At 38.3% G+C, this 27,058-nt stretch overlaps 1 protein-coding gene across 1 annotated transcript; it reads right to left on the bottom strand.

Annotated features, from left to right (window-relative positions):
- HEATR2 (HEAT repeat containing 2) lies at positions 1–27,053 on the bottom strand (the record flags this gene model as incomplete). Its single annotated transcript, XM_009871947.1, has 13 exons — positions 1–140; positions 564–755; positions 2,476–2,632; positions 3,965–4,115; positions 9,118–9,265; positions 12,095–12,263; positions 16,329–16,472; positions 18,359–18,571; positions 20,602–20,834; positions 24,838–24,953; positions 25,351–25,475; positions 26,311–26,495; positions 26,939–27,053. Coding segments are annotated over 13 exons (2,088 nt in total), but the record flags the coding sequence as incomplete, so codon positions are not given.
- Between the last annotated feature and the right edge of the window lie 5 nt (positions 27,054–27,058).

The raw sequence follows: 27,058 nt of genomic DNA, 5'->3' as shown, positions 1-27,058 counted from the left end.
TCATGAAGCTGATCCTTTGGCTGACTGCAGGTGATGTAGTAGCTGATTACAATAGACTGGCGTTCGATGCTTATGTACAACCCCCTCAATTTCTTTCACGAGCAGTTCTGGATAGAAAACACTTCCTTCTTTTAAAACTTCTGTAAAACAAAGATATGCTGGATAAATCATTAGCCGCTCTGCATTTCTTTATCCAAGTTCCCTCAAAGTAGCTGAAACCTAAACTAGAAGTTGTTCTTCTACAAGTTGCGCTGTTACAACAACCGAATCCATCAAGCAAGCTATGATATGGTCACATCCTGCAATGCTTAGGCTCCATACCCTGTTTATCACCTATAGTCTTCTGATACATCAGGTGCACCAATATTCCCCCTCTGGTGAGTGCGAGATAAAATATTACATTCTGCTACAGGTAAAAGTTCTGAGCTCATACTCATGGAAACCCAAAGGAAAGCTTCCAGCCCGTTAGGATTAGCCTCTAGCTGTATGTGCGACTTTCACGTAACACTCGAAAACATAATTTTAAAAGCGTTGTTAAAAATACATATGAGTGAGAGTCTTACCTAGGACTGCATTTTGGGTATTTTCATCTGAGTCATCGAGATATATCAACAGTTCTTGGTACAAAAACTCAATATGACTTTCCATAGAAGATTTCACATCACTCTCCTTTAAGCACTTAAACCAGCTGGTTAGGGTGTGAGCAGCTGCCAGTCGTACATCACAGGAAGCATCATCCAGACGCTTTAAAACTTCTGAAAAGGACCACACACATCACAAAACAGTACTGTAAACAGTGAAGTTATCTTTTGCATTTGAGAAAACAAATGTATTTTGCCATCACTGGAATTATTGTTGCATTTATGAGGTATTTCTGGCTTGAGCATTGTGAATACACACAGTACATTGTTCCGAAAAGCACACAGCGCACTGTTACTGATTGTTATGTTGTCAAAAACGTTAAAAGAAATGTACAAAATTATTTACATTAGTTGAACATTGTCTAGTATTCTTTCCAACAGGGTACTAATGCATTACAGAAGTACAGATTTTAAGTATTTCTGTGCTCTGTAAAGCACAGTCTTTCTATCAAATATTACTGTTTCCATGAATGACTGCATTGCAGACTATTTGAATATGCAAGATGCAGAGATATACTTTGACAATTGTCTGATCATGTATTTCTCCAAAATAAAAATGTTTGTTGTTAGATTTCCACTGTGCCATGTAAGAAAAAGTATCAGTCATTAAGATGCTGAGTTTGGAAAAGTCCGATTTATTTGTATGTATCTCTGAGAACACAAATCCTATGACATAGCATAGGCCGTTCTTCTCCTGACTCATTGTTTAGCATTCAAACATCACCCTAAGAAGCACTACAGATAATAGCTCTATTTGGCATTACAGTGCTCTAAATTAGGGCTTTTTTCTTCCTTCTTTTCAATATTTTTTTTTTTTAATAAAAAACCCCAACCCACTACCTATTCAGGTCTATTTATGGTACAGTGAAATGGTTTGCTCTTGGCACTCTGAAACACAGCAGGGAGAACAATGTGCCTGCCATTTATATAATGCATTACTGTTCTGCTTTCACTATAGTTAGAACATTATTTCATAAAGTCTAAACTAGGCAGCGATGCAGATGAAATACTGGCAAGCCTTGCAAAGACTGTAACAATTGAGTGCAGTTCCATCTAGTGGCCTAATGCAGAATAACGGGGCTAATGCTCGGCTCCGCTCAGCTGAGGGCTTTTCTTTTCACAGGACATCAACTTGTCTGCACTACAGCACCTCAATTTAATGAAATACTGCAGTTCAAAAGCTACTAGGGAAAGGCCTTGCAAGAAGCAAATGCTGTTGGAGTCACACTCAACACCACCCAACACCTTGATTTTCTAAGATGCGTATGTGTACTTGAGACACTTGAAGCAGTCTCACCAGTTTAAGCCTGTGGCTCAGTCTCTGCACGATTAAGATGTTAAATTGCCTCTCGTATGCAAAAATGCTACTAATGGTACGATTTTATACAGCACTTTACTTTTTCCATTTCCTTAATATCTATAAAATTACTGTGGGTAGAACTACCCAAACAGTTAAAATACCAAAAACAGTGTTAGAATGTCTATGGGAGTGAAATAAGAATGGCTGAGAAACTGAGCCTACACAAAATCTGTCCCTATTTGCACCTCAGACTGTTTAAAGGCCTTTTGCTCTCTATGTGGAATTAAAGCCAGATGCCATAGTGACATACAGCACTTTTTGTCATTCCCTAGTCTGTGTTAGTACTTTCACTGCTACCAGCTGTGAATCCTGAAGCTGTACAGTGAATCTGCGTACTGCTCCAGCACAATGCTTTTCATTCTTAAAATCTAAGCTAACTATGATTCTTCAAGTAGAAAAGCAACTGTAATTCTTCAAAAACAGAGATCTTGATCTAAAAAACCCCCACCACATAACTTAAACTTTCACACTTACCCGTGTAAGTTTTGGTAAGGGCATCTTTATCAAACTGCTTCCCACAGACTTTTAAAAAAACACCAGCAATACGACAAGCCATCAGTCGAGTAATTTTAGAGTCTTCATCCATGGCAGCCATGACTTCGTGCATTAGCCCATCTTTGACTTCTAAGACCTACAATTAACAGGAAAAGCATAGAAGAACAACAGCTTTTCAGTCATTCTAAAACAATACGTTTATTGGTTTCACCAGTTACCATCAGGTCTGACTGACACTGGCTTGCTTAATTTAAAAATAGAAAGTTAACCGAAAATCTTGTATGTTACACAGCTTTATTTTTGCCTCTAAGCATGCTTGGAAAACGAAAATCCACCAGTCAATCACCCAGCTCATAAATGCTCAGTATATATGCAGATGAGTTTTATGTAACTTGTAAAAGCTTAAGCTTACTTGCCTTTTTGTTTTTAAAAAAAATGTTACTAAGACTTTAAAGTAACTTGGATGCAAGGATTGTGTGTGTGTACCAGTAGATGGTGCTCTTATTCTAAAAGGAAGCTTTTAAGTAAAGACTTGTAATACAATATTTTACTGACTTTTTAAATATGAATATATGCACGTTTTGTATACAGGAACGCAAAAAAGGCCTTAATAGGCACTGATGCAGAAAAAATGTTTAACTAGAACAGTAATCTCTGATATAACTGTTTTTGTATATGTGAACCAATTACATCAGTGTAAGCACTTTTTCAATTAATGTCTGTTATAAAGACAGTAAAGACTAGGAACATTTAATAACATTTTAATTCCATTTATTTTTTTAGAATGCCTTTAACATATTTCTAATGCATAATTTCTAAATGCTCTTTTTGTTAGCAAAGAAGTGTCAAAAACGCCCTCAGGTTCAATTAATCCTGAATCATTATGGTGGGTAAGGTCTCTTTAAGGGTACTCCTTGTTAGCTCTCTACTTCAGTTTCCACAGATACCCTTCAAGTTCCATCTCAAGTCCTCCTGCCCTTTCCAGAAATTTTACAGATTTTTTTTTTTTCCTCTAAATAGACCTGTGGGCTCCAAGGCAACCAGACAACTTGTCTTTGTCACATCACACAAAATCACGTCCTGGCATGTCCAGCGCTGCTGCACAGGCCCTGGCTGGGGCTCCAGTAACATCAGGTTGTTGTGCTGGTAGTGGTTGGTGTTTTGTGCTACAGAACTGACGTTATGCTAGAACAAAGGCCTCCAAAATTTGACGATGGCGAGTTCTACAGCTCACCCTATTGCTGCCCTCAGGTCCCTATCACGGTGCCACTGTTCTTCCACTACCAATCACTTCAGTTATTAACACTCAATTACAATTAATTTATTTTATTATGAAAACTCTGTGTCCATCTGAAACTACTACTTACAATAAAAGGATTTATTATTTTCTATTTTTTTTCCTCTTGCATGTATTTTGCGTTCCTGCCTAAGATTTCAAAGTAGATTTGACAAGAAAGAGAGAATTTACCTCTTTTGGTGAAAGCATTTCACAGTGAATAAGAGCCCAAAGGCATGATACAGCTGTAGTGCGGATGGCAGCTGCTGTTCTTCCAGCATGCCACTGCAGATTAGGAGCCAGTATGTCTTTTATCACAATCTCAAGGTAGCTAGGGAACAGCCTGAAGCCAAAAATAAGAAAGCAACATAAAGGTTCAGGAGAAAGTGATAAAGAGACTGACAGGATGTAAAAGAGAATTTTCTGTCATAGAAACATAAGCAGAAAAGAAAAAAAAAAGACTGTAAAAAAAGATAAATAAAATCTTACAAGCCGACATGATTATAATGTATGTGATAACATTCTCATAACTTAATTTTTCTAGATAATATTTAAACAAATACCTAACATTCATGGAAAGGGGAGGCTAGACTTTCTCCCACTTCAGACAATGCCCATGACTCACTGTTATCTTGGTAAACTACTTACCTTCTCTCCGTCTCATTTTCTCCGTCTGTGAAGTGGAGATAACATCCTGTACGAAGGCTGTGAGGGTTCATTAATATTTGTAAGGCCCTTTGAGACTGTCCAGTGAAAAGCATTTATAACGTGAAAAGTATGAATGCTATTGATGAGACCTGAACTACTGATAGTGCAGGGAGTCTGCACAGAATACTTCAGCCTCCCCTTGGTTGAGAAACTCCTCTCTCTCAAGGATGAGAGGTCTGTAGGATTTTCTGATGGTGCCAGTCCCAGTACTCCTTTGTTTTCATTACAAACACACAAATCTGTGATATTTTTTTGGATGATGCTTCCTCCTCCTCGATTGAATGGGCTATTATAATGCTAAAAGTTGCTTTGAGAGCCAGCCGTTGCAGTGGGCATTATTTCCTTGAACCCATTTAATTCCAGCTCAAACAATTTTAAATTAAGAGAAAAAGATACAGATCTCACACACAGCTAAAAAACCACTTTGCTGCATCAAAGAGACATTTGTGCCTGGCTGTGACCATCCACGCCACAGAACATAATGGGCAGATGTTAACAACAAACAGTTTTCACTAAGTACTACTTAGAGATCAACCAGCAATGACAATCCAGCAATAAAAAATTCTGTACTAATACTGCATCAATATAATAAGAAATGTAATTCTATCTACTTCTTTCCTGTAACTACCCTTTACCCACCATAGTTAGACCGTGTCATGCAGGTGTGATCTGACTGAAATGTGAGCAGTTAGCCTGTTGGGCCTCAGTCATCTCCTGCACACGCACAAAGCCGAAAATCTGTCTCCAAGATGACGAAAATAGCTGCACCTGGCTGGTGCTGAGCTCCTTGGGCTGAGGGAGCACTCGGTCTCCACGAAAGTCAGAGATCCTCTCTTGCTCCCTGTCCAGCAGATGGCACTTAAGATTCAGTAATAACAAGAAATCTGACATCCCATTAGGCACATCTAAATTTGTCAAAACTCTTTAGATTTATTATTTTAAACACAATTTTAAGAATTAATAATTTATATTCAAAAGGTTGCTGGAAAAAAAAATTAACTAGCGACCACCACCATTTCAAATTTCCTTTCAGCTCCAAAGCCCATAAAAGCTTTGTGCTATCTGATCACTAGCTGCTTCTGCTTGTAATAAAGCCTTCTGTTAAACCATAAAGAAAAAACAATTTGTCAAAACATAAAGGTAAAATCCATCAGCATTACATTAACCATAATGCTATGCTATTTGTGAGAGTGTTTGTTCTAGTGCCTTGAAATAGAATCAGTGAAGCAGAATCTGGCAGTTATCTGACTCGGTCACGTCAGACTCAAACAAAATTAGATGACCACACAACTGTGTTTAGCGTAACAACTGAAAGCCTTTCTATCTAAACTGTTAGAATGATTTTTAAGGAGCTAAACAAATTATTGTCAGCAGTGAATGCCATTGTGTAACCAGAACTTATTACTACTTCACTACACTATCTCTATGATTACAAAATATTTTTTGCTGTTGCTCATGCAATTAAACTCTCCCTCTTGCCATTTTCGGATCTTACTGTTGTAAATCTATGTAGCTTAGTTCTAAAATAACTTAGTTTCCATAAAAGAAAATCCCTCATGTGTTCTGTTTGTATTTACAGAGTTGAGACTTCATTCTCAACTGGCTACGAAATAACTAAAATGTGATCTGTGCATACAACAATAGCTAGCTCTTATGCCGACAGAAAAAGAAGACCTTGGGTTTACATTAAAAGTGCTATCACCATTTTATGGACTTGTATACTTAAACTTTCATTCCATTGTAAATTATTTTTTATACATTTTTCTTCTTTTCTTTCCTTTTCTGTTTTTCTGGCACTCCTGCACTTGGCTTTATAAGTTTGTGGACTGTTGTGTTATGCAGGATTTTTGCAGTGTATGTTTTTGCTTTTCCCAAATGTAACACTGTAAATCCAGGTAATTTGAAACAAAAATCAGATTTGCTTTTACAAACCATAACCTCCAAAAACGTTCTGCAAACAACTCTTCAAACACAAAACCTTCATGTTACTTTCTACATGAAAGTGTTTGCTGTGACAGTGCTAAGTAGGATCGAGACTTCAAAGAGTCATTTAGCTCCCTCTACTGCTTTTGAGTTTCTGAAGATAAACCTACTGGTAAAACCCACTTGCATTGCTCTCGTTTTCAGCAGACAGAGCCTCGTTACGAGTTAGACTGGGCCATCCTTAGCCAGGAGTCGTTCTTCACAGAAACAGGCCTGATAACCTCACCGGGTGCACCTCATCCTGACAAAAGGCCCTTCACTTCACCGCCCTGAGCGAAACAGCTTCCGTCACTGCTGTCTGGGGAGAGCTGCTGTGCTTCATGGCTACAGTCACAGAGACTATCACTTTGGAACATATTCTTCTATTTTTTCCACGCTGCTAATTTCCCGTTCCTGGGAATCCTAGTGAACCTGGCAACTCATTAGCCCGTTTTTCTGCCCTCTTTGGCTCCATTATTTAAACAACTGACTGCGTTGCAGCTGAAAAGATTTTGTTCTTCATCCTATTTACTTTGACTACTGCCAAAACTCAAGTTTACTCTTGGATGATGTTCTACACACAGTCCTGCACTGACTATCTCTCTCCACCAGCTGTACCTACATGACCTAGCTTAATATACTTACCTGAGCACTTCAGAGACTCACAGGTAGAGAAGTGCTACAAACCGACTGTACAGGTGAGAAACAAAAAAAAGAATAAGGCTACATGTCACTGGAGAAGTGACTCCTACCTACGAGCCACAGCATGTCATACTGCCTATATCATTTGCAATCGATCACAGTGAGAGGCAGAACAGAAAATTTTACTCAGTTCTACAAATTCTGTTCTGCTGTAATCTGTAACCCTATTCCTGAGGAAGGCCTGGGGAGCACATAACTGAAAAGGTGTGGGGAAGAAGTGTCAGCAAGACTAACCTACTGACCAGGTCTGAAGCTCATTAAATACTTTGGAAGAAGAAAGATATTTAATGGTTTAAAAATAAGTTTAGAAAAGAGTAAATGTGATTGTGTGGTAGATGAACAGCAGCTAATCATGCATTCTGCAGTGAATAAAGGACAGTAAAAGTAGACCATAAAAGACAATAGATAGGAGAGTGACATTATCCCATTTTTAGACTGAAATATGTTATTACACATTTAATAAGCACTATCGTTGGGTTCAGGGTATCACAGAACACTAGATAATGCTTCTTGGCTCCAAGGTCTTTGCATTCTCAGATGATACAGATCTGAGATACAACAGATTAGTTTACACCAAACAGTCAGATCCTGGAACACTTGAAATAGTTTTCAAAGTGCTCTTCTTTCTTTTAGGAAGATTCTTGCATATCTAGATTGATCTAGTAACTATCACTCAGTTACATGATTATGCAAGTAATCCACTGACTACAAAGAGATCTTTCATATGAATATGGATTTTAACATCGATCCTGAAAATATGGAAACAGGTAACAACACATTTGTCACAAAAGCTTTCAGTTAAAAAAGGGCAGCTTTATTATATTCCATTTTAAGTCTGCTACCTCAAAATCTATTTGGGTACGCACTAGCAGATATTCTTCAGCTTGCCTGTAATCCCCCACTGAATGGGAACACCAGGGTTCCTCCTCCTTCGCCCCATTACAGGATGCAGGCGACAAAAACACTAAACATATCTAAAAATGGTAAAAAGACATCTACATTCATACTAACGTGGCCTCATGGAACCCGAACAGATGCTCAACATACCAAAATGCTCATCAGAATCATGAAAAAAACTGGCCATTGCTATCAAAGTACTTTTAGGAAGAATGCTTCCTATGATTGTTGTTGTTTCTTTTCAAAGAGTTAAAAATGAAAAAAAAGCATCAGAATACACTTACATCCTAAATGCAGCAGGCACTGAGAAAAGCAGAGCAGACACAGTTGATGTATTCAGGACAACTTTGCAGAAGTGTTTGCACTGCTAGTAAGGCTAAATTAATAATGACAGAAGAGACCCACTGTTGGCGCTGTTATAAATGGAGGGGCTTTATAAGCTCTGTAAATTATAGTTATTGCAATTCATAAATAGTACCAAGTAACAGGAGACTTCCATGTTTAGTCAGTAAGAGTCATAATAATTCCTTATCAAACATTTAGTTCAATGTTTTTTTAAACATCACACTCTATCACGGGCATTTTTGAACACCCATTTTTTGAGGTGTTTTATTGCTTCCTCACAATGACTATAGGCAAATTTTAAGGATTTAGGAGTTGGCTCAGAGAAAAAGGAAAAAACAAAAACCAACTACCCCCACCATATTTCTTTCCTAAGAATCCCCATTTTAGCTCTCAAGCATATTTTTTAAAAACTACAGCTCTTTATTTTTTGAAAACTATCCAGATCTGCATGACATCCATTTTAATTCCCCATCATGGCAGATGTAGGAAGACTACAGTGGAGGAAGTCCAGACTTCAATTTATTTATATTTTTTGAAAATTATTGCACTCTTCCCTTCTGAACACTTTTAAAAAATATAGCAAGAAAACTATGTAGAAGACGGTGGGAAAGTCCTTCTTCCAGACATGCTAACATGGACACAATTAGAGGGGTTAAATAACTACCACGGTCTTTATTTTTTAATGCCACTGTAGCGTTCAAACAGCTGTGTGAAATTAGAACTCTGCTTACCCCTGAGAATTGACAGTTTCACTTGCTTTCTGGAGCAACTGTGATAAAACAGTGAAAAGTTTTAACCGCATCTGGGGATCTTTGTTTGGCTGAAGACACGTCTTAAGAATGAGAATAAAGTTATTCAGAGCTTCACCTATGACAGGACCTAGAAAATAAACACGTAAGATTTATTTCAGAGTGCTAATGAGTTCTATTTAGATATTCAATATGTGACTGCATTAAAATTTGTAATATGCCTGGTATTAAAATAGTACTTAACTTTCCACTCTTGCTTGGCAGCTGTTGATGTATCCACATTACACCATGCTAGGCTGGGTACAGACACCCAGGTTAACCCTCCAGGGGCTTGGGTACCCACAGTCTCAGCCCCGGCAGCACCTGGTGCTCCCTGCGGATGAGTTTACCCTACATTTCATGCAGCCAGCTTGGTTCTGCTGCGCTACGTCGCGTTACGTGGCACAGGCATCCCCATGGCATTCTCCAGTTGCTGGGACCAGCGGTACAAGATGACATTTGGGGTGGACTAACGCGGAGGGGGAGGATATTAACGCTGTGTAGCTCTGAGAGCTTGCGGCTACGCACAAAGTTTTGGTTTCATTGAACTTAATGAAAAAGTATACTCAATGTGGTATGACCATGACACCACTTCAGACAGCAGCATTAACTATGCTTTTTTCTTCTTCCAAGCTCTTGCAGGTACAGCTTTCAAGGAAAGACATTTGTGACTCCCAACGGTGCAGGAAGAGTCAGCCTTGGAACTTGGATAATACAATTATTGCAGCAGTGTTCTATCTCTGTTTAAGTAATGTCTAAATGCATTTTACAAGAGAATCTAAAATACGAATTTTAGAAGTCATTTAAAATGAAAATATTTTCCAAATTCATTCTCTAGTTTGTTATCATTTTCACATCCCGTGATGAATTCTGATTTCAGCACTAAACAATCAACAAACAAACAAAAAACCCCACCCCTAAGCTGTTACCCCAACTGTTAACCTCATTGTTTAGTGGGCGGCCCAGCCCCAACCCATGACACACAACATTTGAAGAAACTATTTTCCCAAACCAGAAGGAAGTTCATGCCTTTCTCCTTGATAACCACAGAATGTGTTGGTCTGGATGATAAAGATGAACATTTGGATGGTTTTAAAGAGGAAGAATACATAAAGACTTATACACATGCTTTCTTCTGCAAGTTTCTTGCTGTAGAATGCTCTTTCTGCTCTGTGTTTGCAATGAACTACCTTCCTCTAGGAACTTCTTCAGTTTTGCATCCTTGTGATGCATATTCCACTCAACTCCAGTCATTCAGCAAATCCTCCCAGAAGGGGACACAACACTGGTATTTCTGCTGACAAGAATATTCTTTATACATGGAATGAACAGATTGAAGTATTCAAGACTCCAAAACAAGTTCAATAGCATTTAATATTATCTGGGAATTTTATGTTTAAAGTAATAATTAAAACCCCCCAAATCTCCACTGTCTAGACTGAAACAACATAGGGTGTTGAACTGCAGTTTGACAAATATCTGTGCCAGCGAATAGGTCTTTATTTTCACAGTATTTATTCAAAAATACATTACTTCATGAGAGTTCTGAGACATTTAGAAGATACTACTACTGTATGAAACTCGTAACAGCAAATAAAACAGATGGAAAATAAACTACATTGCTAATTTTGGCTTAAGCATATGTTCCTGAAAAACAGTAAAACCTAAGAAATTTGAAATGAGTAGACCTGATTAAACTGATTAAAACCAACATATGTGGGAATGAGAAGAAAGAAAGAAAAAAAAATAGCTCTAGGAGCTGCTGTGTCAGACAGAAAACACAGACAATAGCATACTACCAGTGTTGGGTGCGAGCCAAAATGTTTGCCCAGACATCTGATGATTTATTTAGCATTATGGAAAACCAGAGACAACTGTCTAGAAGCCCCTCAGTCATGGAAATGGGAGCACAAACATATAGAAAAGTTGGCCTCTCAGATCTTGCACTGAAAAAACTTTTTGTTCTTTCGACATATGAAAAAAGTACATATGCTAGTTGCTGCACAAACCAGCAAGTGGGTGCTTCACGTAGATTTGCTGAGGCTTTTTTTTTTTGAGACTCAAGGATTAAATGCAGAAGATACAGTCCCTCAAATCATACCCGTTCACACTTAGCTCTCTACAGTAGCAATACCTACAGCTCATGTAGCTGTCTACACCTCCTTTTTTACTAACAAAAAGTAAACCACAAATAAACAGGACTCTCCATTTTAATCATCTTAAAAGAGGTGGCTAGGTGGGAAGAACTGTCTGTGCCTGCATGCCCTGCCTGTAGATGCGATCTGGAGAGCTGCATCAGAGCAACGCTCGCCGTGTGGCTCTGAAGCCAGGGGGAACGTAAGGGAATACTTCGCCGCTCTGAGGGTAACTGAGCGCTGCAACCCGCTGCTCACAGAAGCTGTGGGGCTTCCACCCCTGGAGGCTTTCAAAACCTGCCTGGACGTGATCTTATGGGATCTACTCTGGGTGATCCTGCTCTGGCACGGGGGTTGGATTAGATGATCTTCAGAGGTCCCAGCCAACCCCTGCCATTCTGGGATTGCGTATGCCAAACTGTTTCCCTAACCTGCATGCAGCAATGTGTAGAAGAACAGAAGTGAGGAAATGTTTGCATAGAAATAGAGTAGCTTTTATAAGACTGGTGAATAGATGCAAAAAATAGATACATTTTTTGGTCACACAAGCCACATTATTTCATTTCCCCATAATTCTGACCTACTTCATCCACCTGAAAGCTTACTTTTACATAAAAACTTTTAATATGTTTCTGTTGCTGAGAAGTCTTTTGGAATTTAAGCTGCTTCAATATTTTTGCTTTTGCTTTCCATCATATTCTTGTGAAGTTTCTGAATATCACACTATTCATTATAAAACACAACGTGTCTGCAGGCTATGGAGATTATTACTAAATAAGTCATACCTGAATGAGTTGCAATGACATCCAACTGTAATATTTCTGGAGAATAGCACGTCCAACAGTCACACGATACGGAAACCCATTCCATAAGCTGAATTATATGCTGTTTGTAGAGATAAAGAAAACTGTCCAATCCCTGCACTTCAGCTAAAGAAGACATTGTTTCCTCTACCTGTTAAAACAGAGACAGGACAATTTTTTCAACATTGTTTCAGTTAAGATAAACAACTGCTAAACTCTTAATTACACCATAAGAACAGGAAGGATAGAAGAAGATATCCATAGTTCTACTTGGTCAATTAAGACTGATATTTAATGCCTGCATATACTATATCCATTAACTTCTATTTAAAGTGAAACATTTGTCCTGATTTCAAAAAGAAATCAGAAGGAGCACAGCAACGTAACAGTAAAATGAAAGAATCTCTAATCCATGTGAAAACCTATCCAAAAATCTAACCACATCATAAAAAAGTTCTTACTAGTTTCAAAGATGTAGTGATTTTTCTCCTTAATTTAAGAATGCTTTAAAACATTATCACAGAGCGAATTTCTCACACTCCCAACTAGCCAACTATGGCAGCTTCCAAAAATTATTGCTGTTGAACCTCAGAAGACACGGTACTTTCCCTCTCCCCTCAATTTTAATTTTGCAGGATGCTCTCTCTTTACAGTAGCTGGGCAGGTTCGTTTAGGAACTCTCAACTTTCAAGTTCTGTTGCTTAGAAGTAGCAAAACTCACTGTTACATTTGAAATACTGTCTTTGTATTTACACTCAGGCAAATAAAACACGGAGAAATAAAACACGTAAAAAGAACTCCTAAATGAATTCCAGATGTGATCACGCTTGGCAAGGAAGCACATTGATTTTCTTAATCACTTGTGCCAGATGTATTTCAAAGCAAGGGAAAATTCGTGTTTATAATTCCTGGAGACTCCTACCAGAGGCACAAAACTTCTCTAAGGACGATTAAAAGCATGGCAAAAGCAGCCTCTGTTGCCTTCGGCAATTTGGGGGACAGTGAATCGAGAATGAGTAGCAAGACACCGTTAGAAACCCCTATGAGAAATCACACACGTCGGCAGTGCGGCCAGTTCTGGGAGGGAAGGACATGGTACAGCGCTGTGCCGGACAGCATTTGATGCCAAGTGGTTCGGTAGAGCTGCAAATGGTAGTCATACTTTTAATATTTTTAAGCTGAACTCAATCACACAAGTTAGATGAAACATGTCTAGGACCTTTAGAGTTTTACAGACTAATCACTTGCCAGACAAAGATGTTATTATGGAAGTACCAGATGTGGAGAAAATAAATGAGATTTCAAGGAAAAAAAAAATCAGGATTTGTTAAGGACAAAGGTTATTCTTGAAGCAAGTTTGCTGCCTCAAGCACAACAGATTTCTCCTTTCTGGAAGTGTTCTGCCAACCAGCCAAAACAATTCAGAACAACTGATATGTAAAACATTTTCTCTGTAAAAAAATTTATCTGCAAACTAAATGGAACATTTTACAGAATGTATCATGAAAAAACTGCTCTGTGCTACTAATCCCATCAAAATCTGCAAGATGTTTTCTTCAATTGAACAAGAGATACAAAATAATACATTGTTCACAGGTGATTTAAAATAAACTCTTTGAGGAGTTTCAACAGTGCAATTTAGAAAGAGAGAATAAATTAAATATGCCAATAGACTGATGCATATTGTATCTTCCCACTAAGAACCGTCGCACAGTTAAAAAGAAAAAATCAGGTGATTCTTTCCTATATTTGAAAGCTAACAGGTTTACTGATACATTCTTTTCATGCTAATGATCAACATGTGCTGAAATAACAGCCAAGACAGCACAGGCCACTGGTAATGAAACAAAATCTTATCTTCAGGTCACCAGTTAAATCACTGACAAGCTGAAGAGATGCTTAACAGGCTCTAACAACTGATACGGCTTCAGCCCATTTGGGGCTGTAAAACTTACTCCTCATCACGATCCCAAAGTGCTCGCTTGGTGGTCTTCATCTTTTTCTTTAGCCCTAAGCAACCAGAAACACCAAGAAACACAAAGCAAAGGGGCCAAAACCAAGCGAGACTGTGGGTGTTCGCTATCGGGTCACATCAGCTGTGGTCTCCCTCATCTCTGTCACCTTCTGTCCTCTCACAGTGAAGCCTGAATTGAAGTTCTGTAATGCAAATTTTGGAATAATTTATGTTTATACTCAAAATGTTTTGATCCTGAATACAGACTCCTTTTCTGAGCAACAAATTTACACTTGTAAAGCCAGATATAAGACATTCGTTCTATATGGTCTTAAGCTGTTTTAACGGGGAGTTCTTGCCTTCTGCAAGTTGTACAGCTCACTTTGAAGCTTTAGAGTAGTCAGTAACTGGGGAAAAAAATGGCAAAAAGAACCACAAGCCATATTTGTCCTTGTGACAAAACTGAAATATTGCAATTATGTAATCTTTTTGCCAGATTTTCTATCTGTCTAGCTGAAAGAACAGCTAATGAGAAAAAGGATTCTCATCCAAAGTACTGTCAACTTTAAAAATCATCTGTAACTGCAGGAACATCTTAAACCTTTAGTAATCACGGGAGATTAACTTTTCAGTACATGAAAGTCAGGATTTATCTCGATGAAACTGCTTTCTTTGTAGGAGTATGAATTTGTTTTAAACAGACATTGCCGACTTGATAAAACACCGTAGGGTTAAGCAGAAAAGATACTGCAAAACATACCACATCCATCTGTCCAAGGTTTACTTGCACAGATTGTTTATAAAAAAAACACAAAACCACACCACAAAACCAAAACAAACCCCCAGAAAATCCCACTCTGGCACTGGTGCTCCACAAGGCAGATCTTCACACTGTACCTCTTGGACCTGCAAAGTCTTTTCAATACTTGCTCCAAGCTTTGTTCTATCTTACTTCTTTCAGAATAGTTTTCTAAGTGGATGCTTTCTTGGAGGCAGCCTGTCAGCTCTGGGGCCATAAATACTGATGCTGTGCAGGCCTTTGGAATACCATGCCTGCGAGCAAGAGAAGTGGAAGTAGAATAACCAAAGTATTTGCGGCGCACGTTTGAAAAAAGACAACTTGGATCGGTCACAGTTGTACTACACGAGGATGGCTTGCTGATTTATTTGATATTTAGCTTGGGGAAGAAAGAGGAAGAGAGAAATAAGGGGGTGAGATAATGTTTAGCCAAGAAAGCTCATCTATTATCAGGACACCTACAGATGTCTTTGATTTTTAAAGCATTCCTGCAACATTTTAGCTTCTGCTTCTGGTGGGGAGGTAAAAAGGTCAACTACTGTAAAATCAGTCTGATCTTCATCTAAAGATAAAAAAAAATCAGTTGTGAAACTAGCACCTTTCTAAGGCTAGTTGTGTTCTTGATCTATAGGTGAATTGTTCTTTAACAGTCAGAAAATAAATTTGAATTTTTTATGTACTCCTGTATACAATCTAATATTAAGAAAAATCCAGGGACTTATATCCACCTAAAAAGTAAGCATCAACAGTTCAACCACCGCCAACAGCAAGCCCCAGGTTTTGCAGAAAGCAGCAACAAGCATAAACCTTTGAACACCTCCTGTCCTAGAATATCAATATTTTAACTGACAAATTATAACATTCATAGATCTTCCAGCCTTCATGGTGACTTCTAAATATTAACTAACCACCACAATGGTGCTACAGGGATAGATCTTTGCTGAACAGTTTTATGACTAAACACAGAATCCAAGTATTCCCTTATGCTTCTTTCATTCTAACAGAGTGAGCCTGATGAATTTGAAGTTATATGTGTATCTAAACATTTAACTTATATATCTATATCATATTTGAGTTTGCTATACACACACGTGTACAACTGAAAAAGACGCAATCTCCAGAGAAAACTAGTAGGATTGTACAAGTTCTTAGCTCTTACAAATAAGATTTTAATGATCTATTCTCCTGAAGAAGTTACCTTTATCTGTTTTAAACAGACTAAACCCAAAGTAACTTCAGCTATGGAAAAAGATGAGACCGACAGACAGAGAGGTACAGTCAAGGTCACGCAACACTAGATCATTTCCAACTCTCCCAGTCTTTGTGGATGAGCTCTTAGTTAAGGATTTTGGTGGTTTAAACCTAACAGCAAGACAAATAATTATTTCTCTGTTAAAACAAAGTGCCTTATCCACAGTAAAAATCAGAAACATACGAAAATATTAAACCAGCTTATAGTTTACCTTTTCTTTAAGGTGCTGAGAACATGGTATTGCCATTATTGTCACCAAAACTTTCATTAGCTGCAAGGTAATTTCTTTGCAGTCTTCCTGGCATACTTCAATCAATGCTTGTACACAATAAAGCAACTGCTCCATATAAAAGACCTATTTTTTTAACAAAAGCATAAATTTGTTTTGTTATAAAAGATAACATTCTCTTTAAAGGAAAGATATAGGAAATGAAAATCTGAGCACTGTATAATTCCCTAAATTGGTAACATATTGGTAATTGCATGTTACTTCTTTGATTACTGACATGCTACTTTTAAAGAATACAACATAATCTTCCTCCCACACTAGTCGTTCATATTTACCTTGTCCTGTTAACAAAATAAATGACACTGCTTTTAATCACACAATTGCTCCACTGTGAATAAAAACCTCAAAGCATTTTGGAATGCTTGCCGATGGTACTTTCTCTTTCTGAAGTGTAACTTGTTAATTAATCATGTATTTGTTACAACTCTTTCAAATATTAGAATCATAGAATCATAGAATGGCCGGGGCTGGAAGGGACCTCAGAGATCTTTTAATTGAACCTCCCTGTCATGGGCAGGGACACCTCTCAACTAGATCAGGCAACACATGGGGACTCAATGGGGATTGAATCCGTGACCTTGGTGTTATCAGCACCACGCTCTAATCAACTGAGTTAACTGGCCCCCTAATTAATCCATGTTTAACTATTTTGAACGGAACAATAACTACTAAAAATATAAACCAAGAAAACCTGAGCGTCTGCTTCTATCTCGGCCAATTTATCTAATTTGATGCAAAACAATGCATGCTATCTTGATTCAGCTGATACCCACTGAAGTCAGTATTATTGTCAGTTAGGATGCAATAACTTCTATGGCAAATTGCATCAGATATTCCACAAAGCTGTCAGATTACGGTCAGCAAACAGAAGGGGCCATTTTTAAAAATTTGCTTCCAAAGAATAAATCAAGTCTAGGAATAGTGTAGCTATAAATGTTATTAATCTCACAGACATGGTCAATTCTTAGCTCAAGAGTGTCTATGCAGCATTTGCTGTTAAAATAGAGAGACTGTTTTCCATGACCAAGGACTGGGACAATTGCACCAAACACTTCACCTGCAGATGAACGTGTCACTGATCTAATGCCAAATGGCAGTGGGTAAGCTCAAGATCTCGCAGTAATTTTGCAGATGTACTTCAGCCAACTGTTATAGGCAGGTTATAGGGCTCCTGGTTACGTGAGTTCCTAATCATCACATGCTTCATGGAGATTAAGGTTAATTCCTGCATCAGTGGTACATATTTCATTAGGGAAGAAGCCTAATGAGGGAAGAACTTCAAACATACATCTCATATTGGCTCAAAAAGACAATTATGGTAGATTCATTCTACACACATGAATAAGTGGTTTAAAGGCAAGTCTGCACTGGACGTGAAGTCAGAGTTTTCTGAAGGCACAGCACTGGCCCTTTTTTGGTCATCTTAGGAGCAGGGGCCTAACAAACTTTTGGTAGAATGAAAGCTGAGATTTCATTTGTGGGGGAAATTGTAGGGATTCTTCTTGTGCATCTCTAACAGATCTGCTTCCACATCTGAGCAACTGAAAGGGAAAAAAAATTAAACAACCTGGAAGTTAAAAATCTCCATTCCACGTGAAGAGAATCTCTTGCCTCCTTTTACAGCAATTGATGAATGCACTTCAAATGCTAACAGGAAAATGGTCTTCAGACTTAGCCAGTAGTTGAACCCACATCTGCTAAGTGGATGGACTGCTGGCAAGTTTTTGGGACTACCAGATTTGGCCAGCAGAGCACGACAGGGCCCAGGGAGGACAGGGAAGCTCCCGCGTTGTGTTAGAGGCATGTCCACAACTATATCCTGAGACAGCGTGGGGTGGGTGTGTACCAGAGGGATAGGAATGGGAGCATTTAAGGAGAATAAGGCAAAAAGAGGTTTACAGAACCACCAGTCTAAATCTGCGGTGTGTTGTGTATTTTCCAGCTAGCCTTACCTCTTCAGATCGTTGACAAACTCCAGGTTGTGACAGTGTGTTGCCAAGATCAACCAAATGGGGCTGTAAGATTTCTTTTGGGCTACCTCGAATCACTGCAGTTAGAACCATTATGTAAGATGGCTTTGGTGTCTTCCCAAAGGCTGATGTGATTAATCTCAATGACAGCTTAGGGCTAACAAATGTTCCGATCAATCCTGCTGCTTTCACACACTGAAAAATTAACAAAAATAACTTGAAGACTTTCCTGAAAACACAAAGATCATTCAACACATCACGAGCACTTTCTTTTTTATGATTCCAGCTGCTATTTAAATGCTTCAGCAGTTGCCTTGTAGGCCTTTTCCACACACTCAGTAATGATTATATGCATGAAGAAATTTTCTTGACGTGTGTTCAAGTAAGCACATAACAAGGCATGCAGCACTCTTCCCAGCATCAGATAAACTTCCATGAAAAAGTACTGCATGGAAATGAAGTGTACAACTTCCAGATGCTGCAGATTTAGTGGGTTAGCATTTGGTTTTCTAAACGCTGTTCTGAGGCACACTCTTAATGCATCCACCACTCGTCTATTAAAAGCAACAATAAAACTCTGAAAGAGGAATTTTTTTTGTTGTACTATATTTTGACACCGACATTACAGATCTGGTTTAGCGTGGAAGCACTGCCATGGGGAAACTGCCCACTGTTTTCAACCTCTTGCTTCTTTAACTGAAAAGGCTTAAATTGCTATGTATTTCCCATGACAGTTGCGCCATTCGATCCTATCTCCGCCTTGCAGACATATTGGTACGCTGTATTCCACACGAAATACCATCTCACCAGAGCTTACTCCTTGACTGATGCCCAATATTTACAATCAGGTGCACAAATAAAAACAGAGTAACCTGTGGTGCCATTACCTGTGCAACAAGAACATTTCTTCCTAACCCATTTATCTAACTGAGCTTGTAAATTAAGCCAAACACACACCAGTCAACACTAGTGGAACAGTTAAATAGTTCAAAAATATGAATTGATACATTTGTATGGGGAAAAGAAAAAAAAAGTAAAGATGGAGGAAAAAAAAGGGATAAGAGACCATCTGGTCTTTCACTCTTATACATCTCATTTTGCTATTATCAGGCTGGAGAAAGACACGCACATTTTCCAAGTTGGTGGCTGCTCTGTGATATGTTCTACAGTGACAAATGATAGAGGAGATAATCACAGTACCTAGGGAAGTAGCATCACTAAGGAGAAGAAAGGCATTCACAAACAAAAGTTACAGAATTTCAAATTTTGGCACAAGGAAGAGTAAAATTAAATACAGAAACCACCTCCTAATTGGGAATAAATCTCTTGGATGCATCTGTGAGATTAGTGGTGGAATTCTAAGAAAGAGATGAGTACGGTCAAAAAAAAGGCAAGGCAAAACTATGTGCTCCTTGAACACATACTTTCGAATTTACATTTATAGCAACAGACACTAGGATAGCAGGGCCGTGTACATTTATTCCCCTAATTATTTATGTTTTCTTATACATTTTATACAAGCACTAAGGAACCTGAAAAGCTGCATATGTGCAGTGGCATATCTCCTACTTCGGTCCTGGGGCTTTGATTTCCTAAGACCCGTACATCCCTTTTTGAAACAACAAAATGCCTTCTGACAGCATTCCAGGCTTACTTCTCTCTACTATGGACCGGTGTGTGAGCGGCTTAATTCACAAGCTCAATCTCTCTGCAAGGGAATATGGTCAAAGGTCAGATGCAGGTTCTGAACAGTGAGGTAGAAGGGGTGGAACAGCTAGAAGGGAATAACAGAGTAAAAATTGGGGAAAGAGGAGCAACAATTCAGGAAAAAAATGAGAGACAGCAATTAGTACTAAAAAAGACAAGCAATTGCAGAGGAAAAAAAGGAAAAAAAGGCATACAATAATTTTAGAAATTAATTTAATGGTCAGCTCAACTGATAGCAGGAACCTGAAAGACAGGTCTGATTTAATAAATTTCAAAATTGGTTGGATTATTTGCATCCAATAGCACAAGAATACATTTATTTTAACATAGTAGGCAAGTAACTAAGTATATAATGTTCACATGTTTTTAACACCCATAAAAAGCAGAGCCTGATCCTTCAGTTATGGGCAATTTCCAGTGACCTAAGGAAAGACCAACCCCCAGAAGACTGACTCAAGACTGTAAAGGATAGGATCCTTATTCAGTGTACAACAGACACTTCAAAAGATTAAACTTACATTTTTAACCACTTCTTTCTCTTCATCCAAGCATGCTTGATATAAAGTTCTAAGCAGTAACTCCATGTGCTGCGTTATGTGATCCTCTGCATGTAGCAATAATGTGTACAGGAGCTGGGACGCTTTTATTCTTGTGCTTGCAACCCAGTCCGTTATATCATGACAGAGACCTGGAAGCATTTTGGAGATGTTTCTAGACACAAGTTCCCGACAACCTAGTCCTGGTCGAGTCACTAGAAGAAAACAAACAAATAAACAAAACCAAAAGAAAAAGAAATATCAAAGTCAATGCACATTAATCCTTAGAAAAGTTTAAAGGCTCCAGGGTAGGAGGTATGGGTGTCTGCTTCAGCATGGAACAAGACATTGCAAATGCTATTGAGGAATTTACCTGCACAAGTTGCATTTCTAATATATATATATATACACACATATTGCAGAATTTAGACTCCACACAGCTCTCTGAAAATTTATGTATTTATCACTGAACAGTGATTTAGATTATGTATTTTAAAATATTTACAGAAGGGGATGAGATAGAGAACTTAAAAGAACATGGGACATTACCCATTTTACAAAACACAGCTTAATAATTTCCTTTACATTTTTATAGCAACACAAATCTCATTTTAAAAAAACTAAACTGAAACACACAGATATAAAATAGAACACAAACTTCTGCATGCAAATGTTGTGGTATCCCTGAGTTAAATGTAATTCGGAGGGTGAAAGAAAGGTAGAAGTCACAAACAGTACAGGGGACATAAACTGCAGTAAAACAGTGTCAGTTGTGCCCCCTAAAGGAAAAGGTTAAAAGTGTATCAGGCAAATAAAAAGCAGGAACAGTGCTATGACTTGTACAAGTGCTGGGTAATAGATTAGGCCAAGCAAACTTATAGTATTTTAAAAACGACAGTTATTATATGATCTCATTTCTAAGGTCTTTTCAGGAAAAGCAGCTGGATGATGTGCCTCTCCAAACTGTCCAATTTTTATATTAAGTAATACATTTCAAAATGGTATGAAAAACTATACAGGAGTCGGGAGGGGGGAAATTTTATGTTTTTTAGATTGAATTAATTTGTAAAGACTTTGTGGAGAATGGAGTTTTGTCGTTACGTTCTGTTTTTCAACACAGTTCCAAAGTTATTACAAATACATATTTCCCACCTCAATAAAAGATACAGACTTGTAGAGAGCAAATTCGTACTGGCCTGTCTTGGCAATCACTGAATTCACATCTTAGCTCACTTATAAATTGCTGAGACTCAGAGAAGCAACCTGACCAATATCACAAGCTACTATCAAACTTCCACTTCTGTAGTGACACAGAAAGCTTTCCAAAGCACTGCAATAAATATTTTTAGTGACTTTTTCTACAGATCTCTTTTTTCCTTTACACTGTCATGCTTTTACAAGCAACATCTGAAAAATGCTTCTCTGACAACCACCATTTTAGAATTGTTACTCACAATGTTCACCTACTCTTTTAAGAAAGAAATATTATTCGTTGTGAGGCATCAAAAAACATTGAATGTGTGAGTGCACTTCTCCTTTCTGGTACTGAGTTCTCCAATATATACTCAGAAAGGAAGTGACTGAGCAGACTCAGGATATTTTCCTGCATTGGTCCCTGTAACTACAAAGGCTAAAGGGAAAACAGACTAAAGTAAATAGTCTGAAGAATAAAGAAGGCTTATAGAAATGCTTATGAAATACCTAAAGTAGGAAAAAAAATCACATAAAACTCAAGCATCAGGACATGAATTGCTGCTTTTTCTTTCAATGGATTATGAAAACTGACAATGACTAGCAAAAGGTCAAATAAAGAAATCAGCTTGAGACAGCAAATACAGACTGGCATCCTATTTAACCCGAGGCAGAATTTTGTTGAAAGAATTTGGCCGGTTCTTTATCAGCAGTTCCTTCATTTCAGATGTTCAAATGCAGGCATTTATCCCCGTAGCTACTCCTGTCAAAGACTTCCCTGCTATAAACTGTCTGCACCTGTATCCTAAGGCAATGACTGCTGGTGCTCAATGGCAAGCTGTTTAGTTGGCTGGATGACACAAGGTTTTAGGTCTAACTCTAGTCTCCCTCTGACCTGCAATATCTGTCACTGGGAGATCAAAGCACAGGGAGGCTCATGTCAGGTTCATTAGCTTGACAGCTAGACCAAGACAGTTAAGTAAAACATGCTATAAACTCGCAGTTGTAAAAAGATATTCCAGTGCCTTAAATACGTCAGAAGTGGCAACAAAGTGTTAAACTCCATCATTATCATATTAAAGCAAAATGCAAATGTTCATGGAGGGGAAGGACAAGCATAGTAACAACTCACTCACATACACAATCTGTGCTAGGACACCACAAATTATTACTTGAAACTAAGGTATATTTCATGTCTCCGATAAAGTTTCACATCTATAAGATTAAGTAGTGAATCATCCTTTCCTGTAATTTTTCTTCTCTTGTGTCACATAAAGCCTGAATGTTAACAAGACATACAATTTACAAGTAAAGATAAGCAGCAGGAAATTATATCTTAAGAGTTACCACTTACTTGGGACTTGAGTCCAAAACTACTTCATTTCTTTAAAATATTATTTAGTTACATGTAGGTATATACATATACATGTGTGTGTAAATGCGTCACATTCAAGCCTTAACCGCATCATTCTACCAAGCAAGATGCAGGAAAAGTCAATTAAATTCAGGGCTGGAATGTTGTCCAAATTCATGAAGTGTATTTATTGTGCTAAGAAGATTATTTCAGAGGCAAGCATCATTTAATGATGAAGAAATTGATAGAGGACCCTTTCTAAAAGAAAAAACAAAACACTGTATACACACCCACAAAACCCAATACACACCTAGAGAAAACTGAACAAGGTAACAGCATTAGCAATATAAATATAAATGCTAACGACTGTCTCAAGGACCAGTGTATGAAGCTGTTTATGACCTTCACTATATCATGGTCATTGTAAAATAAATGCCTGGAGCTTTGACACTCAACTTCATCAGTTTATGTATGTTAAAAAATTCTCCGACTGCCAAAAAAGAAATATGTTTCTGCCATCACTAGTGGAAGTAAAAGCATTCTTTACCATTTACAAACCCCCGAGGTAATATTATATATAAAATAAGGAGAAAAGAAAAAAACACAGAAAGGATAACAGATCAACTTGCCTGTCTTCAAAGCTAAACAGTTCTGTCAAACCAATCACCATTATGAAGTGCTTCCCCTTTCATTCAAGCATTACTGAGTAAAACAACTTTAAAGGGAAAAAAAAAAAGCAGTACAATTTCAAAGAAGAACGAACTCCGGAACCCACTGTCATGGAAAGGATTTTGCTGCTGGGTATTCTGTGATGTGATTGTCACGTAGGCACAAGTCAAGCATGAACCTGTTCTTTCACACCAAAAGAGTTTTTGTTCTGTCAAATATGAGTACAGAAATCAATAAATGGCCCATTTAAACCCTCTCTCTCACCCACATGCATAGTTTTAAACATTAACTTTATGAACGTAACACAGGAAATAAGCTTCAAGCTATTGCAAATGCAATATTTTAAAGCTACCTGTACATTCCAGGGTACTAGAAGTAACCTACCCGTGCTGCATATCTTATTTTTTTTGTATATAATAAAGAAAATTACTGCTTCTGTTCCCATGTTCTTTATGTACACTGGCAGATTTTAGTTAGCATCCCAGTATCTGACTGGGAAGTTTGAAAGAAGTTGGAAACCATTTCATTGCAAATTTTTCTTCCACGCCAATTCTGTGGGTCACTAACGCTGTGCCTAGTTTTCATTATTCAAGGATTCAGCTCACATGACCTTCCATCGTGCCTTCCTGCCCGGTCACCTCTGGGCCCATTCTGCACCTGGCTGCTGGCTAATGCAGAACTCTCTGCTGCTTCTGCATCACTGTTCTACCTCTTGCTCCAAAATGCATTTTGGGATTAACAGAAAACCTGAATGCAGTTACTGAACAAATGTTTTTTCAACTTTAAATTTAACCTGATTTTATATACTGTCTTTTATATGCTGCATTATACATATATATAAAAAAACCCCACACATATATATTACATATATATATATTACCCTATATGTTAACTAGCATTGCATCTTCTGATGGATACTACACATCTTGCTCAGCTGTCATTAGTGCACTGTAGTTCTCAGGGACTATTCAGGAAGTCAAAAACATTTTCAGTGCAACACTTACCTCCTTTGGGATAATGAGATGGTGAAATGCCAAAATCAATCTTATCCTTCAGATCTTCTTCATTCTCTTTCTCCCACTGCAAACCTATTTTTTCCCAGTAAGTCCAAGCCAGCTGCCTAGACATAAAATAAAAGTTTATACCATCACACCTCTCAAAGAAAAGCATTTTAAAATAAGACTTCTGGAAAGTTGTATTTCCTAAATTCAGCTGGAAGGATGGAAGCATTCCTGCCACTTAACCTAGGCACATTAAGTTGAGAGTTTATGCTTCTTTTGCACTCAGTGGACAGAGGTCACTTCTTCCAAAGGATAATTCTGCCTCTGTCTTCATCTCCCTCATACTTCCTTGAACGTAGCATGACAACATAACAGAAATCACTGAAGATAACGCTATCATTTTGGGTTTAAGAAAAAAAAAATTCTTGTTTTTCCCTCCAAGCAATACATCTGCGACCACAGAAACACATCCATGTACAACAACTATTTAGGGGGAGGAAAAAGGCATCTTCTTACGTATTTTCAGGAATTTCATCAGTAAAGCTGCCAAGTAACAAAGGGATCAGCTTGTGAAAATATGAATATCTATCTCGTAGGTGCAACAACCATTCTCCAACGACAGTTGTCACAGCGTGCCGAACCTACGTGGATACAGAAAGACTATTTTAAATATGTCATGAAAATACCAGGAAAAGTTAAAAAGTAGTATTTGCTTTTGGTCCATAAGACTTGGTAAAGTGCACAAATAACCTCAGAAGAAATTAAAAGTACCAAAGACCTCCTCACTTGTAGCAAGCATCTTAAGGAACATGCAAGCTATCATGCTCCCTCTTGTGTTCTCACTCTGGCTTAGTTGGTCTTAGACTATTTGCTGCACAAAACCACATCTCTGAGAGGAAGACAACATGCAGACACTCAGAAAACTCTAAATTCTCAGTTAACATTTCTCTTAAAATGTAAGAAATGTACATGGCATTTGAAGTTTTCCAAGCACATCTCCAGAAGACAATTTTCTCTGTTCCCTGAAAAGGAAACTAAGTCAAATAATGTGAATAAACCCACTCAAAATTAAAAAATTTAAAAAAATTAAAACATTTTACTTATGATTAAGTTGCACCTTTTAAAATTACTGCCTCAGCTGCACCTTATGAAGGAACCAATACCATAAGTGTTGTTAAGCATCTGCAAAGGCCACAGAATCAAGTCCCAGAGAGATTTGACAGAAGAATTTAAGACAGAATTGAATGCATCTATTAAAATAAAAACTTCAACAGTGTGCAGAATTAAACAGCAGCTGAACCAGCCACCAACCCTGGTTTTGGATACCTTACAACTGACAAAGCCCATACGTGACATATTTACATATCTCAGCTAAATGGATGAAAGATTAAAATTAGGAGAGGGGGACACCAAAACCCCATCCTGAAACAGATGTAAAATAAATCCGGGGGGGGAAAAAAATGAAGAAAAACACACCTTGGGAATCTCATCAAATAATCTCTGGGCCAGGTGAGAGAGAACATCATCCACAGACTTTCCATTTCCAAACTGTATCACTGCTCCAGTAGCCTGAATTACATCAACACGAACTCTGTAGTGCTGGTGCGAAATTGTTTGCATTAAGGGCTTTATCAGAGATTCTGATTGCATATGGAAGTGCTCTGTTAGGGCAGAGAGACAGAAACTTTAAACATGCCTTTGTCTAGGTGGGTGACAGATTTGGAGCAACGTGATTTCTGTAACACCATGAAAAGCTGTCTGATTAATGTTACTGCATTTATGTAGCAGAATTAATTAACTTTATACTACGTACTAATATATACTACAATAGCATCCCATAGGCACTCCCCTAACCCCCTCCTTCCACTATTACCCACATGTTGGAACAACTCAGCATCCATCCCTGGCATGGTTCTTCTCCAAGAGATCTTCCAAGGCCTGCAAAGCACACCTCCCAGGGCGTGTGCAACTTATCTCTCTCCCTCTCTCCTGGTTGCATCCCTGTAACCTCCTACCGGTCCCTACCTCGCTCCCTGTCCCCCCAGGAGACCGCAGGCTCACGCCAGCCCACCGCTCCCTGCTTTGCCCGGCCCTGGGCCCCCACCTGGCACGGCTTGGGCGCAGGCCACTGCACACTGGCAACTTTCACGCCTGACCTCGGCATAGTGGTCGAGGAGGGTGGCCTGAAGGATGCGGATAACATCGGTGAGGTAAGGGGCCACGG

Source organism: Apaloderma vittatum, unplaced genomic scaffold (genome assembly GCF_000703405.1).
Source record: "Apaloderma vittatum isolate BGI_N311 unplaced genomic scaffold, ASM70340v1 scaffold40826, whole genome shotgun sequence".
In the NCBI taxonomy this organism is placed as follows: Eukaryota; Metazoa; Chordata; class Aves; order Trogoniformes; family Trogonidae; genus Apaloderma; species Apaloderma vittatum.
Note: the sequence above shows the minus strand (reverse complement) of the source record. Positions and strands in the feature narration are given on the sequence as shown.